Source organism: Chelon labrosus (genome assembly GCF_963514085.1).
Source record: "Chelon labrosus genome assembly, chromosome: 15".
Taxonomy (NCBI): Eukaryota; Metazoa; Chordata; class Actinopteri; order Mugiliformes; family Mugilidae; genus Chelon; species Chelon labrosus.
This window is the reverse complement of record NC_140348.1, coordinates 23,144,274-23,161,531: the sequence shown is the minus strand read 5'-3', so window position 1 is coordinate 23,161,531 and position 17,258 is coordinate 23,144,274. Positions and strand designations below refer to the sequence as shown.

Here is a 17,258-nt window from a genome sequence, read left to right as displayed (position 1 = left end):
CAAACATACCCACTGTGATGTTGATAAGAGCTTAATGAGCATCTGTCGGTAATGTGTCATTTAGAGACACAAAAAGCGACTTAAGTTTGTTTTCGTTTTATTCTGTTTGCCTGGCTCCTACCCGTTTCTGTTTTGCTTTTGATTTTGGCAGACTAGGCAGCTTAGCTATTGTTGCATTGACTGGCGCCGGCTAAGAGTGTCAGCTACAAGCCTGAAATGCAAAATGTAAATGCAAGGGGGAAGAGTATTCACTCGACAGGGTTGTTACTCTTTTATGCTGATTTGGACAGCGCTCTTAACCCGGAGATATTTCCTTGACATTCATTTGCATTTTGCTTCGATATCTCATCTGCACAGTATACTGTGCCTGTGCATATGTGGAGCTCATCATCTCGGTCTTTGAGTGGGTTTTTTTTGGAAGCGTTGCCCCTGCACAGGCTCTGCTCTTGCTCGCTTTTAATGATAATGTGTTTGTGATTACGTTTGTCTGATCTCCGTGTTTCTCTCTCCCTTGTTCTGCCTCAGGATCTGAAGAAGGTGCTGTCTTTCCCCCCATACCCTGGGGAGTTTTTGCACCCGGTCGTGTATGCCTGCACGGCGGTCATGTTGCTCTGCCTCTTCGCCTCCATCATCACGTACATAGTGCACCACAGGTAAGAACCAGTCGCCGCCTTGATTCTGTTGAAGCACACGTTCGTGTTCTTGTCCCAATCCGCCTGTTGCGTATTAATTTGAAGTCACAGCCGTTAACTTGACTTCTAAACGTGGACGCTCATGCAGACTCTTGTGTAATCTTGCATCATTTTTCCAAATGTAAGCGTAGACGTGAGTTTCCTTCAATCTGGAGGGAAATAACGATGTTCGCCCCCCTTTAAGGAATAAAAAAAAGAACAAAAAGTTTTACAACAGCTGTCAGACAACGTGCGATTTATGGCGTACAGCGTGGCTGGTGCAGCTCAAAGAGAAGCCACCTCCAGCACCGCAGAAGCAGCTGATCCACACAAACGGTTATTTGAGTTATTTCCTAGTATATACAGTCAATAGTTATTCCAAAAAAACCAGATCCTGGTGAAAAAAATTGAACAAGAATAGCTCGAAGCTGCTCATTAAAAAAAAATAAATGTACGCAAACTGTTCATCTTGGACTTAGTTCAAGATTAAAAAATATGAACTATGAGCTTGAACTCGTTCACTTCTATCTGTGTGAACTGAACTTTGAACTAGTTCTTGTTCAGCGTGAACTTGCACAGCACTGCGTGGTTGTTTTTGACCCCTCTGTCATAGATCCAGGGCTGACTCTGGTGTGAGTCAGACACTTCAGGCTTGTGTAAAGTTCCACACCCTGTCTGACTAAGAGGATATAACACAAATGTTTGTATGTTTGGGACGGTCGGAGCAGAAATGCACGGATTTCAAGGAGCTCTCGGGCCACGTTCTGTCTTTTTATTCCATAAGGGCGTAAGCATGCATCGTGTTTTAGCCTCATCTGCAGCGGATGCTGTTTTTAAAGCAGGGAAAGAGGCTGACTGGCATATAATTTCAGCATCCCAATCCATCCTCTCTTGCTGTCATAGAGCATCAGTCACTTTATTCTGTCTGTGGCATTAATGTGATATTATTGTAATAGGCTTCCATCCATTTTAATATGAAGAAACTCGGAAATATCTCAAATGTCACATTTTCAGTGAAAGATTGTCTCATCTGTAGAATAACATAGTTAACGGGTATATTCTCAGACGCACTTTTATTTTTATTTTTATTTATGTTTTCCTTCCTTCCTTGCTGGGACAAAAGTGGAAATCTGAAGAAAGTGTGCAAAAGCGCAGGAGGATAGCAGGTTTATGTCTGTCTGTGACACTCGGGACGGATGTGGCGGATGTGTCCCTTCTGCAGTCAGACAGCGATGACAGCATCTGGGTCCCCCGAACAGCAGCATCACTCACTGTCATCTAGCGCTGCAGGACTGATATTTGAAGGAAATGGTGAAAGTTGCAGCAGTTGCAGAAGAGCGGGATTATTGATTTAAATGAAATATAACGCGTCTCAGACACCACTGCACACGCCCAGTGGAAGATCGGAAAGACGTATGCGTGTCTTTTTTCATATTTGGTAGATGTGTATTCATATAATTTGTTCTGTGTGAATGAATAGATGAGTCAAATGCAGAAAAATAATTTCCCACATGTGGGATCAATATAGTAATTTCATTTCTTAATCATAACAGGCCTTTGTTCCTGAACATTTCAAATCAGATCAGCTTTACTTGTGTGTGTGTGTGTGTGTGTGTGTGTGTGTGTGTGTGTGTGGGTGTGGGTGTGTGTGTGTGTGTGTGTGTGTACCTGCGTACCTGCGTACCTGCGTACACGGTATTTGTTCTCAGCATGTAACCCATCCAAAGCGAGCACACTTGCAGCAGCGGGCAGCCATGCATGGCGTCCAGGGAGCAGTTTTTTTTTTTATTTTAGGTGCTTGCTCAAGGCAGGTACCTCAGCCACGGGCATGGAACCACTGACCTTATGGTCCCAAAGCTGCTTTTTTAACCACAGCCCCCCCCCCCCCCCCCCCCCCCCTCGCTTCAGTCGTTAATTTTTGTAGTGACTTATGGTGCGTTCAGACAAACTGCTGCTCCCTTCCTTGGCTCGTGTTTGAACAGTTGGGCAGTTTCTGCATCTGGTATATTTTCTCTCTGCACCACAAGCAAATCTGATGAAAAAAAAAAAACTATACATATGATGTAAATTATCTAGTTATGATAATTTATATGTGACTGTTATTGATGCGTAGTGGACAAGCACATGTATTTGTTATGCAGGAACACAATTTAGTTATGTTAGCTCTACTTACTGGCATGGAGAAATGCATGCCTGCCGTACCACACGGCGCCTCCATACCTTTAGACATAGCAGGGCAGGATTAGAAACCTGGATAAAGTGCAACATATACACTGATCAGCCACAACATTATGAAGTAAATAACATTTGACTGTCTTGTGGCCGTACAATGTTCTGCTGGGAAACGTTAGCTTTCATGTGCATGTCTGGGATGTAACCCTAACCCAGTTCAGGCACCCCCATCCCGTAGCAATGACACTCCTTGATGGCAGCAGCCATCCCCAGTCTGACACAGGCACACACACAAAAACAGTACACATGTTAGGAATGTTAGGAAGGTGGTCATAATGTTATGCCTGACTGGTGTACCTTTTGCGTGGCAGATATACTGATTTGCCACAGTAGGAAAAGCACAAGTGAAATTAAAAATGCCCATTTAAGCCTTTGAGTATAAATTAAGCATGCACAACAGCAGGACCTTTCCTTTGTGCAGCCGACATTAACACTCCTGTTCTTACTGCGACGAGTCAACATGTCTGCTGTGAGAAGGAAAGGGTCCATTACTCTGAAGTTCTTGCACATCCAGGTTTTCAGGTTCAGAGTGTAGTGTTTAAATAGTTTCCACATGCCTGGGACCTGGTGGTAATCGACTGAAAGCACTCATTCATCACCAGAGTGCTTTAAAGAGCAGGAAAACGTCCATTCCGGTCCAAACTAGAGTGAGAACAAGCACATATTTAAGATATGAAGCCGGAGCTTTTGTGGTATCTGTCACACGCAGAGGATTTTTCTTTCAGCGGCGCTCACATTAACAAACTCCAACACCTCCTCCTCCTCCTCCTCCTCCTCCTCCTCCTCCGCACCTCCCTCCAGGCACTCCCCAGCACTAAAACCCATCTCTGTTTAGTAACACTTTAGTTGTGTAGTATCACTCTCTCTGACTGACAGTATCCAGGCCGTGAAGTGCTGGGACTTCGTGTTAAATAGGCAGAAAACACGAGAGGGTGTCTCCAGATAGACTCTGCGTGTAATGTGCATGTTGGAATTTCTCACTTCACCTCGCTATCGCATCCACAAAATATACGCATTCGATATGTTTTTTTTTGGTTTGGTTTTACTGGTTCTGTCTCTCTCAGCAAGATAACCCAAGACATAGCGTGTGACTATGGGCGCTATAGTGATGTATGATGCATGAGCGAAGGAAAAACTCTGAGGTGTCGTATCTTTGAACACACAACCCTTTGAATGCAACTAACAGTTCACAGTCATGATTCTGTGAAAACACTGATAACATACATGCATATAGTGCTGGAGCCAGAGTAATTTCCCGTTTACTTTCCTGTAGGCTAATCACATTTTGCATCGTCGGTACTTGTACTTGTACTGTACTGGCATACAACCAGTCTCACCAAAAACAGTTTACTCGTGGTAAAAGCTCGTGGTTTACAGGGCTGTTTTGAACGTGTCAGCCGCAAATCAAAAGTCTCGGCTGAAACAACTCATCGTACAATGTGTCATATTACTCTGTCCGTAACTTTATTGCCACCTACATTTGTTTGAGCTGTGGGTGTGGGGCGGTGGGAGCACATGCAGAGTGAGGACAGTTTTATTCCCCCTACCCTCTGGGAGATAGGGACGTGGCGGGTTGCCAGGTTAATGTACTTGACCCAATGAAAGCCCAGTGCAGAGCCTATGAAAACCCCCATTCCAGGGCGTCCAGGAGGCGGCCTGATTTACGGCCTCTCTGCTGGATGGGGTTCAGTACCTGGGCCGCAGCGGAAGCATCTAAAACAGCAGCTTTAATTCTTCCTCCTCTTGCGCAGAGCAGCGAAGCCCGGCCTCGCGGTTCACTGCCGAGCCTCTGCTTCATCTACAGTTGGCTCACGTGCAGCCGGGGCTTCTCCATTTTGGGAGAGGTGGAGAATTCCAGCCCAGGGTTGTATAATTTCAAATGGTGACAGCAACTGTACGGATGAAAAGGAGGGAGCTGGCACAGGAAAGTAATTAAACGAATAGATGGTCTGGTAATTCACGCAGCCCGGCAAATATGTTGCCATTGTCTGACCTATTTAGTCTATTTTTCCAACAGCTGGATGGAAAGCAATAATGTGGGTTAAGTGCCCCGCTCAAGGCTGCACAGACCCCGGCTGTTGCCATATTTCACAAAGAGGATATTAGTGCATGGATTTACATTGTGGGATCTTCAACAGGCTCAGCCGACTGGAAGCAAGCAGAGTCATTCTGATTTTGTGTGCATGTACCACTGCGTGTGGTGTACTGTATGCATGAAGGTGGGTGAAAAGCTGTGTGGGAAGGTTTGCACGTTGGATGATTGAGTTCTTACAGAAAGGTCTATGAATAGCCTTTCGCCTGAGGTCCACCGTTGTAAAATAAGCATTATGCAGTTTAAAGCCAAGGGCTTAAATTAATCTTTTTATGCTGCAGTGTTGTGTCTTTCTCCATTTATGTGGCCCGTTGAAATGTGCATGTCTTAAAACTGATATGTTGGATTTTTTTTGGATTATATATTTTTTTCTCTTTATTGTTGGGAGATTTCACACGGCATTCTCATAAACACTATACCTCCTTTAGGAGCTTAAAAGCGGTCCGTGTTTGTCACTGAATGGCATAGATGGCCTGATCCTTTTTTTTAGATCATGTTTTCTTTTAACAAAGGAAAATCTTAGAGGGCTAACTACCGTTTTTTACAACCTGGACCTTATTTCTGGCATAAAATACGATTGTATGCTCACCCATATAACTTTTGTTTTATTTGCACTCGTTCAGGAGATAATTAATCAGTGTATATCCATATAGTGGGAGTGACTGGGGCACCGAGATGCAGCCTCTAAATAACGCATTATCTGCCGCGAAACTCGTTCATTTCGCCAATATTTTGTTATGATACGCTAGTGCTATTCCCTGTTGAGTCCAGAGTTATCTGTTGTCATCATCCGGGGTCTGTAGATTGACCTACTAACCTCTGACCTTGATGATGTCATCTCTGAGCGCCGTGTGCACCTGCAATGGTCGGCTTGTTTGCCTATAATTTGCTGCTGCTAGTTTTTTGCAACATGGCTGAATATTTTTCTGATTCTGAGGTTGTGGACGAACCATAGCAGATAACAGGTAACTCCGGACTCAACAGGGACTAGCACTAGCGTATCATAACAAAATATTGGCGAAATGAACAGGTTTGGTGGCAGATAATGCGTTATTTAGAGGCTGCGTCTCGGTGCCCCATTCACTCCTGTTATATGGATATACGCTAATCTAATTATCTCCTGAACGAGTGCAAATGAAACAAAAGTTATATGGGTGAGTAAACAATTGCATTGTATGCTAGAAAAATGGGCCAGGTTGTAAAAAACAGTAGTTCCCCTTTAAGAGTCTTTTGTCCAATAAGCCTGTCCACTTCTTACTAGCTTTAGCAATGAGTCGTATAGAAATGTAAAAACATTTAGTTGAAGTTTTTGCATCTCAATCATTTCGCATCCTCAGAAATCAAAGATACTGAAAAGGTAAAACTGTGATGCATTAAACGTGCATTAATTTAATTCATTCATGATTTTCTCAAAACATCACGTTTAATTTTGCTGAAATAAATTGAACCTTGCACGTTGCAATGTCCCAAGGCGTGTGCACGCAGACACATCCCCCAGCATGCACCGGGGCCACAGCCTCATGGGCATGAATCAAATTTTATGTGCATTTTTACTGTTATGATGCTCTGCAATGTTTCCAGTGTTCAACATTTCCATAATTGTAATACAGTTACTCCCTAAGTGTGCAGGCAGCTAGGACACGTCTCCATGTCTAAATGCGAAACTGTCTGACATCATTTTTCTTTCACCGCAATGTAAAAACACAATGTTATAATATTTTCTTTGGTAGATTTCTGCAGCCTCTAGAGAATAGTTGACTCCGGTTCACCTTGACTTCACTAAACATTCTGTTATTCACCATGTATTGGCAGGGGGAGTATACAAAGCCTTGTTTGCACTATGAGCAGCATTACCAGTCTCTCCTGTGGTTGTTAATCTTTATGGTAGTAGCGAGGTAAAAGAAAAGGGGTGATTTATGCAGACCTTGTAAAAGACCGACTTAAATCATCTAGAAGTGGCTGATTGGTAACACACCTTGAAAACTGAAACTCAGTGAGACTTTATTTCAGGGCATGGAATGTACCTGCTAATTTTGCCATTCTTCTTCTTCCTTTTTTTTTTTTTTCCGGCAGCGCGATCCGCATCAGTCGGAAGGGATGGCACATGCTTCTCAATTTCCACACAGCGCTGACCTTCGCTGTGTTCGCCGGCGGCATCAATCGAATCAAATACCCCATCATCTGTCAAGCAGTAAGTGCATTCCCTTTTCATTCGTCCCGCTCTCAGAGCTTTTCATAAAATTGATTGTGAGTGTCTACTCAGGTGTCAGCGACCAGGCTACTGAGTGCATGCGCGGACGCACGGTAGCCCGGCTTTGTGGGAAATTTCACGGTTTGCCTGCACGTATGGCGGGGGGTCACTCTTTCAGAAAAGCGGTGGCACACAATGAGCGCTGATGATTCAGGCTTTTCCCCGTCATGTATGCACTCAGCCCCAATCTCTCCATTGTCTGCCTTTGTCTTAGTGTGTTGCCTAAGGTTGGCGGTGGGCGTTGCGGCCCGAATTTTGAGGACGCTTTGGAAAGTGGCCGCGCACAAAAGATTTTAAAATCAATAGAATTCTGTTCAAAAACTTGTTCCCGTGTCGTTTTAACAGTGTTGTGCCTCTGCTCATTAAACGTGACGTGTGCGTACTTGAGCCCCAGCAAATGCACTTCTTTCTTTGTAAGCACTGAGTGAGTTTTTGGTTATTTTCGCATGAGTGTTCCCGTACGGATGCACGAGATAAAGAAAGTAGGACCTGCTTTTTTGTTTGTTTGTAGGTGGTAAAAAAAGTTCTCTTGAGTTGTGTTGTGCTCGTATCCCTGCCAAAGACGGTAATGATCGAATGATTCGGACATGCTTGCAGTATGACTGTTATATAACTTATATAGCAGCTTGCTACGGTGTTCATAGTCCCCAGGCGATGAAAACCACTGACTTTGGGAATAGTGTGACTTGTCTTTCAGGATAGATAGATAGATAGATAGATAGATTATAGGGAAATAAAATAGGAAAAACTAAATCTATTTATACCACAAAACTGGATTACTGTACGTGCACCAGAATGTCAAAACCAAAAATAAGAAAGGTTCAGAGGTTCATGGTTCCCAGAGGATGTATCCCCACCCCCCATTAACTCGTTGAAAGTAAAAATCAACTCATTTTTTTCTATTGAAATACTCTTATATAGGCTAATAACATCCCCATCCACCTCAAACGTTGACAGTAGTGTGTCACCGTGCCGACGTTGCCATTTAGCATCCTTGCGTTTGTCATTTTAAAGCACTATTTTGCAAATGATGACACAGCCGCTTGTTTCCAGCTCGTACATTTCGCTGTCATTTATAAGGTTTCGGATCAGTTTTGCTTTCACTCCCGTCACGCATCGTCTCCCTGCTCTCATAAAGCCACGCTCAAATGGCTGTGTCTTGTAAAGCAGCCCTCCCCCTCGCGCGATTAGTCATTCCCGTAATGAGAAGCCGCTCGATGTTTAGTCCCCAAAAAGTATAAACGGATAAGCATCGACGGCCGGCTAGGATGATGGATTGCGAGGGAGCGAGCCCGCTGTGCGGGCGGCGCGCGGGTCCGTCCTCGCAGCCTTGCGGATTTTTGCACTTTGAATTCAGTGCGTGGTCACGTGGGTGGGCGCCTCTGTCTCCGCGGCCTACAGACATGAATGAGTGAGCAAGACTCGTGGAGGCGCGCAGAGATTTGGGATGTCAGGATGGATTTGGAAACAGGTCAGAGAAATGCTTTTGTGCCCGCCAGCACTTCACTATTTTTAGGCTTTCGTGCAGAAAGAATGGAGTTGGAACAAAGAGGAATCCCATAAATGATATTAGATTTTAATACACCGTATAATGAATACAGATCGTATGGAAGATTGCAAAGAAACTGGTGCACGGTTAACTCTGTAGCTGATGGAAACGCCTACATTCTCTGAAGTGACAGGTGATAGATGATGCATATATTTTCTCTGTGCCTTGGCCTTCTTTAACTTCCTCACGTGATTAGAAGGCCATGTGGTCCTGGTGGATTTCCTTTCTGTTTGATTGATAGCCGGACCAGTTCGGGTGGTAAGCATGAAACATCAGCTGAGGCAGAGCATCTCACACTGTCAGCTCACCTCAGCACTGGAGGGGACGAGGCATTTACTGTATGTAGCTGCAAAGAGATTGATGTACACCTCTTTTCAACTTTTCACTCACACTCTCCATTTCCTTCGGTCACTCCCTGCTCGTATCAGTGGACCTTGCTTGCTCCCTTTTATTTATTTTTTTTAGTGAGCTGCAGTGCGTTTGAGACTCGGCTGCCTCTTCTGCTGTCACAAGCACTTTAGGTGGCCCCCTTATTCCACGCTGTAATGACTCCTCCACCTCTGTACGCGCTGAGACGCGGCCAGCTTTTCACGAGCTGTCTGGCAGGAGGGAAAAAAAATAAACTCTGCGCTCACGTCTCAGCCGTCAAGTCTTCCCCAACAGCTGTAGCTGACACAAAATGACTGGTGTTTGCCGTGAAATGCTCACCTGCCCCCTCCTGTTTAACTTCACAGTGACAACTTTACAATATATGCGGTAATAAGCGCTTCCCCCGCATTAGGGGAATGACAAGGGAAAAGGGACTGAATTAAACCTTTTCGTTTGAAATGTAAGCAAACCGTTTGCAACTCGCTTTGAGCATTGGTTGCTTAAAGGGGAACTACTGTTTTTTACAACCTGGACCTTATTTCTGGCAAAAAATACGGTCGTTTACTCACCCATATAACTTTTGTGTAATTCGTATTCCTTCGGGAGATATTTAGATCAGCGTATATCCATGTAGTGGGAGTGACTGGAGCACCGAAATGCAGCCTCTAAATACCTGTAATTTGCTACTGCCAGTTTTTTTGCAACATGGCTGAATATTTTTCTGACTCTGAGGTTGTGGACGAACCATAGCAGTAGCAAATTACAGGTAAACAAGCCGACCGTCGAGGGTGCGCGCGGCGCTCAGAGACAGATAATGCGTTATTTAGAGGCTGAGTTTCGGTGCCCCAGTCACTCCCACTATATAGATATACGCTGATCTAAATATCTCCCGAAGGAATACGAATTACACAAACGTTATATGGGTGAGTAAACGACCGTGTTTTATGCCAGAAAAAAGGTCCAGGTTGTAAAAAAACAGTAGTTCCCAATTTAGAGATTTTAAATGATGTGCACGCTTAGATAAATCCTCATCACATTTCATTAAATCTATTAATTCAAGTGAAGGACAAGTCACAAAAGAAGGCCGAAGAAAAGAGATATAACCTTTATTTAATTAGGTAATCTAACTGATACCAGGCATAACAAGAGTCAAAAGTACAAAATGTAATAAATTTTTGTTTTCAAAACCTCTGTAATTTATTCCATTTACAAGGTCCACTGCAGTTCTAGTTCAGTTTTTTACCTGAGGGAGTAAAAACAGTTTAACAGATCTGCTCTGGTGCAAAGTGTTTTTTGAATTCGAGACAAGGATTGATATATTCTGGGGCAGCGTTTCGCAGGAGCCCTTCGTGAACTCAAAACGACAGAGCCCGGCTCTCCTCTCGGTGCCAGTGGGGACGAGGCCGCCCTTTCAAATGGTACACAATGATGAGTTTGATATTTATCTGCCATAATGAAGCACAAAGCGCGGTAATGAACTGCATCAAGCTATTTTTGAGGTAGAGCGAGCAGCGCGGGGATAAAGGGTATCTGTGAAGTCAAAGACAGACATCACGGTTCGTGGTACTACTTCGTTGTAATGCTTTTTTGTGTCCCTGTGACAAAAACGTGTTTTATTTTAATAAAAGAAAAACGGTTTTACCCTTAGTTTCTGTGCCAGTTGATCCACACTAAAGGTCAGGCTGTTGTCCAGGCTGGGCTATGACTACCGGTGTATGACTGGCAGGGAGATGCAAACTGAAATTAACAGCTCTTAAACATTTAATCTGATCAGCAAAATTACAATGATATAGAGAGTTAACAACTTTTAAATCAGATGGTTAGCTTGATGCATTTTGAGCTGAAGGGAAGCCAGATGCATGTAGAAACATGTTGACATGGCATGTGTTTGTCACACCAAGACATGACTGAACAATTTTAAAGAAACATCCAGTTTGACTGCATGTCATCTTTTCTAGGGATTCTTTGATATTATATTACATTTCAGTGAGGAGTGAAGTTGTTGGATAGGTGAGCGAGTAAGTCAATGGGAGTGTGACATGAGTTTGTAACTTTATAATAAGCATTCAGGTACCTGCAGTTTTAAATGTCACCGGGCTTATAATGATAATATACCATCAACTGCAGTTTTAATCAAAATCCTTCAGCTTGGATTTTCCCCTTTTTTTCTGAAGGCACACCATTTCCCTTAATTATCTCATGCATCATTGTGGACATTTTTGTCCATTTGGGCATTTTTTTTCCCCTCTTCGTCTGGCTGTCATTTTGGCTGTGTTAGCGCATATGGCACCGTTTTTGGTAACAGAATCTCTCTCTGTAAAAAGTTTGGAATAAAAAAAATAATAATTAAATACAATTCTAATAGGTTAACCGTCATTAAAGACAAAAAAGTCCACTAACCTTCCAAAAAACTGCTATAAAAATTTAACTGATTATTTTTTTTTCTGCATAAATCTCTTAAACCACTTCAGCACTTTACAAAACTACCAAACATTCAGTCATTTTGAGGATTTTAACCCTTTAAATGGCAGTTCAATTACTTAAAGGGGAACAACTGTTTTTTGCAACCTTGACCTTATTTGTGGCATAAAATACGATCGTTTACTCAACCATATAACTTTTGTGTAATTGGTAGTTGTTCGAATATTTAGATCTGCATATATATCCATATAGTGGGAATGACTGGGGCACAAAATATTGGTGAAATGAACGAGTTTCGAGTTTTTAGAGGCTGCGTTTCGGTGCCCCATTCACTCCCACTATATGGATATACGCAGCTCTAAACATATGGGTGAGTAAGCGATCATATTTTATGCAAGTAACAGTAGTTTCCCTTTAAGGTCACAGTTGTTTTTTTACAAAAAAAATCAAAAATACAAAAAAAAATGTTGTTTTTTTTTTTACATAAAACTAATGTTTAATGAGGCTGGGGCATTTTTTTTTTTCACATCATTCCTCAATTTGACCAAGATTATCTGAAATATTGACGTTGATGCATTGTTAGTTTTTGTGTAGCATCAGATTTAAAATTTACGACCCTCTTGAATCACCAGCGGACAAAACTGCCCCATTGACTACCATTATAACCACATTTTCTAATCTCACAGCCATGATTTAATATAATCATGCATTCTGCAATGTTAGGGTTTAATTTTTGAGAAAAATAGTAAAATGTGTCATTTTTAGTGCTCAACAGTAAAACCAGCCATTTCCCCTTTATAGGGTCTATGCGTTAAATGTATGTTTTTCATTAGGTTTTCTGCTAAGCAGGCTATTCTAACGTCTGAGAGTTATCAGTGTATAAATTAATTTGTGACAATTTACAGGCGTTTCATGAAGTTTACGTATAAATCTACTCGTAATAGCACACCTCCTGTCCAGCAGTGTCAGTGCAGGAGTTGTTAACAGAGTCGTGTAACTTAGTTGACCCTGAACTTATTTCACTTTAATAAATAAATGTACTTTAATATGGGTACTTTAATATTTTAATGCCCCTCCTCCTTTATCCAATCACCGCTAAGATAACAGATTAACTCTCTTAGAATTTCTGCTGGGTCCACTGGGATTGAGACGGGTCTCGCAAGACACAGTGCGTGGTAATTACAGGACTGCTTGAGGAGATGTGTTATCCTGCATACACTCAGTCAGGTTCACACACGACGCACATAGTTCTGAGCTCTCTGGAGTCCCCCATGTCACCCCTCCATCCTTCTTTACACCCCCTCCTCCTCTAAGGACAAATAAGTGTACGCTCTCCCTCCAAAAGAAATAACTTCAAGGAGTGCTGAAACTAGCTTTGGCAGCTCTCACAGCATTTTAAGCCAGCACTCCTTCCCCCCCTCCACCTTTACCACCTCCACCTGCATCCAGTACTACTCATCTTCCCACTCTTCAGTACTGCACCGCCTCCCCGCCCTCTGTGGAACTGTCGCTATGCAGCCTTCGATTCCTTCGCAGCGTCAAAGTCATCTCTAATCTCTGTTTCTATCTTTTCTTCAAACAACTCTTGCCTTCTCATTGATTCGCGCAACACCCCAGCTGTCACACCGCGTCCTCCGTTTTCCCCGTATAAAGCAGCCGAGCGGCACATAGCACGTCCTTGTTTTCCCCTCACCTCGCCTCATTTTACCTCGGACAATCAAAATTCGGATCACACTTCTCGGGTGATTGTTCAGCGAGTGTGACCAGCGTTAACTAACCTATTAATTTAGCAGAGAACTTGGCTGAGGATGTGACCCAGATCTGAGGTTACATCCAGCTGTCAGCTTTAAGATGCTGTACAGAGGATTTCCTCATTAGTGCATCACTGTGAAATTAGTTGCGACGGCAAACGATGGTGAAAGGAAAAAAAAGAGAAAGACATTACAGTATCGGCAGTGATTTGCTTTGTACTTCCATTGGGTCCAATTTGAGTGTTCCCGAGTTCATTTCCCCACATGTAAGAGGGCTTCCAGTAGACTGATTACCTATGCATCAAAAACAGTCGGTAGCCAGTGTAATGAATAGAACATAGAAGAAGGCTCAGAGGGACTTTCCAACACAGCACTGTTAGCATATGCTAAATTTTTGAAACAATTCATCAGATGGTGTTTTTCTTGACAGGAAATGCTACAGTGCACTCGAACTAAAAGGTGCCGTGACAAATCAACACTTCAGAGCTAGATGTAGATCTCATTTAAATTAGCAACCAAGTTCACGTTTAGCTTACAGCACAGAAAATCTAAGTTAAGTACGTCAGTATTCCTTTAGATTCCTAACTCCAGATTTATAGTCAAGTATATCAACATATACCGATCAGCCAGTCAACGTTAAAACCACTGACAGGAAAAGTAAATAACATTTACCATCTTGTGACAATTCAGTGTTCTGCTGGGAAACTTTTGGACCTTTTTTGAACACACACAAAAACGCTTTAGGAACAACTATAAAAAAAACATGAAGAACAGCACAAGGTGTTGACCTGGCCTCCAAATTCACTAAATCCCAAACTGATCCACATAGGCCCCTCCCCTCAAAGGCCAACCACTAACAACATTCTGTTGCCAGACACCACAGGACACCCTCAGAAGGCCCATGTCCATTCTCTGATGAGTCACAACTGTTTTGGAGGCACAAGGGAGACCTACACAATATTAGGAAGGTGGTCATAATGTTATGCCTGATCAGTGTATTTCCTCTGCTTACTAACCGCTGTGTTTAAATGCTCTGGTACTATTTTACAGTGTCTGAAGCTCTGTAGTTAGTTGTTATGTCTATACTGTAATTAGTCATATTATTTTGTGGTGCTTGGCGAAATCTGGTAGTTATTGGTAGTATGCGAAAATACGGCAGTGGTTACTGTATTCTGAGATAAGCACCAAGAGCTGGATTCATCAAAAAGACGTATGTTTGTCTTGAACCACTCCCTTGGGAACTGATTGTGCTCCGCCGAAGGAGTTGAATTTGTTCACAACAAAAAGGCTGTGATTGGTTGTAGGACTATCCAGTTGTGTGCAGAAGCATTATTTGTCTCTGTATCAGTTGAAACAAATCCCATTTGAGTGTTTCTAGACTAGACTGAGAGTTGAATCTGGCTACGACAGGCTACAAAATAGCATAAAACATCCAAAATTCTATGTAATTATTATTATTATTATTGTTGATGCACTGACCGTTCTAAAAGGTCAAAGACCAGATTAGTTTGACAGACAGGTTGGGTTACCTTTTATCTTAACTCAAGCCATGTTTAATCCTGGTATCAAACATTTTCATACAGCAATACATTAATATCCTTGGAAAAACTACAAAGAAAGAGGGGCGTATATGTTTTCCAGCCTTGAGGAGTCTTACTTTCATACTGCATATGACTCCAACAAACTCCATTAATACAGCAGCGCAACCTCTGAGTAGCCTGACAGGCAACGCCCACGCCATAAAACAGTAATTGAAAGTGACCAGATGAGAGAATTAGCATTTTTATCAACTCAGATCACCGCGGGACAAGATTTAGAGGTCATTTTCTTTTTTAAAAAAGTGACGGGAAGATCCAATCCTCCCAGTCCAAGTGAAAATTAGTCTTAGATGATTAGATAATAATAAAAAGAAAATAATTGCTAAAATATTACCAGGATCTCCTTCATGTTTCTAAGTGACTGCGAGTAGAATCTACGTTTCCCTGCTTATTATAGCTGAGTCAGTTTGTAGCGCATTAAGGGACACGGCAAGTGTTTTGTGTCAATTCTTCTTTTAATGTGACGTCTGACATAAAATTCCTGCTCCTACTGAATACTGATTGGACTTGGTGTCAAAGGTGACATATCTGTCTTGTCTTCACATTTGTCTTGTCACATCTGATCCAGTTTTGCACAAATTATAATGAAAGGCCGCTTACCTGAAAGCACTGCAATTCTAAGTCTGTAACCATATGTGTGTGAGATTCAAGCTTGGAAACGCTGACTATTGATCTATAGTGTTGCCAAGTACACCGATCAGTCACAATATTATGACCACTGACAGCAGAAGTGAATAACATTGACCACCTTGTGACAATTCAGTGTTCTGTTGGGAAACTTCTGGACCTGGCATTTGTGTGGATGTTACTTAGACATGTACCCCCCGCCTAGACCAGAGCAGGTACCCCCACCCCATAGCAATGACACTCCTTGATGGCAGGATGCCCAGCAGGATGTAGCCTGACACAGGCACACACACAAAAACGGTTTAGGAACGACTAAAAAAAAACATGAAGAACAGCAAAAGGTGTTGACCTGGCCTCCAAATTCACTAGATCCCAAACTGATCAAGTATCTGTGGGATGATCCACAGAGGCCCCTCCCCTCAAAGACCCCCCACTAACAACATTGTGTTGCCAGACACCACAGGACACTCTCAGAAGGCCCATGTCCATTCTCTTATGAGTCACAACTATTTTGACGGCACAAGGGAGACCTACACAATATTAGGAAGGTGGCCATAATGTTATGCCTGATCAGTGTACAAACTCATTCATTTAGGAACCCCAGATATACGCAAAATACTGTAGATCACAGTACTGTTTGGCTGTCACAGAATCAAGCCTCTGCTTCACTTATTTATGCTTCGTTGACACCTACATGCGAGGTCACTCTGAGGCGACGGGAGTTGTGACTGTTTTAACGGGGACACATTGATCAGGCTTTCTGGGAGCGCTTCCAGCTCCCGTCCCGTTAACCGTGCGATCGCTGCGCCGCTCACTGATCCAATCGCTGAGTGATATTTAGTATTTACCCGAATTCTCTGCTAACAAAGGTGCATCAGGTGAGAGCACGCGCCGGCTCTGAATCGTGAAATATCAAAATGTCAAACATCCATTTAGCAGCATGTTTAGCAGTCAAGTCACTCCGGTATGGACCTCCATAAATCATACTCCTTTCGCAGTCTAGAGAAGAAGAAGAAAAAAAATGTTTTACTCACAACTCAAAGCCAAAAAGAAGTCAGTGTTGACTCTTGTGAAACATTCATCTCCACATGCTGCAGTTTTTATTTTATCTTTTTCCACCGTTGCAATTGAGAGAGAACAATTCAAAGAAAACTTAATACGGACTGTTGTCAGCTCATGAGAGGATATGTTTTTCTGGTGACACCATTTTCTGACTGGCCTTGCTCGTCACTCATCTCAGGTGTCAGGATGCAGTTTGTTTTTTGTTGGGTTTCCCATCCGTTTCTCCGTTGCCTGAGGTGAGAGGATGTGCTCACTGTGAGATATTGTGTAGGACTTCACAGCCACTTCTTGTGGTCTTGTGCAGCTGTTTTGTTTTGTATCATGCAATGTGGGCTGGGTCTCTGCGTTAGTCAGGCTACAATTATCAGATCCCTTCCTGGACCGTCAGTATCAGGATGAGTTAAAATGGCATTGTATCACCCTGGATGATAGTTCCATTTTTCAAGCTGCCTCGCTTTCTCTTAATGGTGGATGTCAAAAACATGGTAAATCAGAAGATAGAAGTCAACCCTCACATTCAATAATCCTGCATCAAAGCCAGACCTAACTTCTCCTGAGCACAACATTTTTCTGAGGGAATGTTTGTTTGGAGCCACTCTGTTGGGAGCTGGTTATGCTCTGGCAGAGATCTGACG

The 17,258-nt window shown here is 42.8% G+C and overlaps 1 protein-coding gene across 1 annotated transcript in view; it reads left to right on the top strand.

Moving 5' to 3' along the window:
* adgra1b (adhesion G protein-coupled receptor A1b) overlaps nt 1–17,258 on the top strand; it is a 182,217-nt gene that overhangs the window by 147,477 nt on the left and 17,482 nt on the right. The window contains exons 15-16 of the mRNA XM_084562352.1: nt 526–653; nt 7,069–7,186. Of these exons, the coding sequence (XP_084418478.1) occupies nt 526–653; nt 7,069–7,186 (246 nt within the window). The remainder of the gene's footprint in view (nt 1–525; nt 654–7,068; nt 7,187–17,258) is intronic.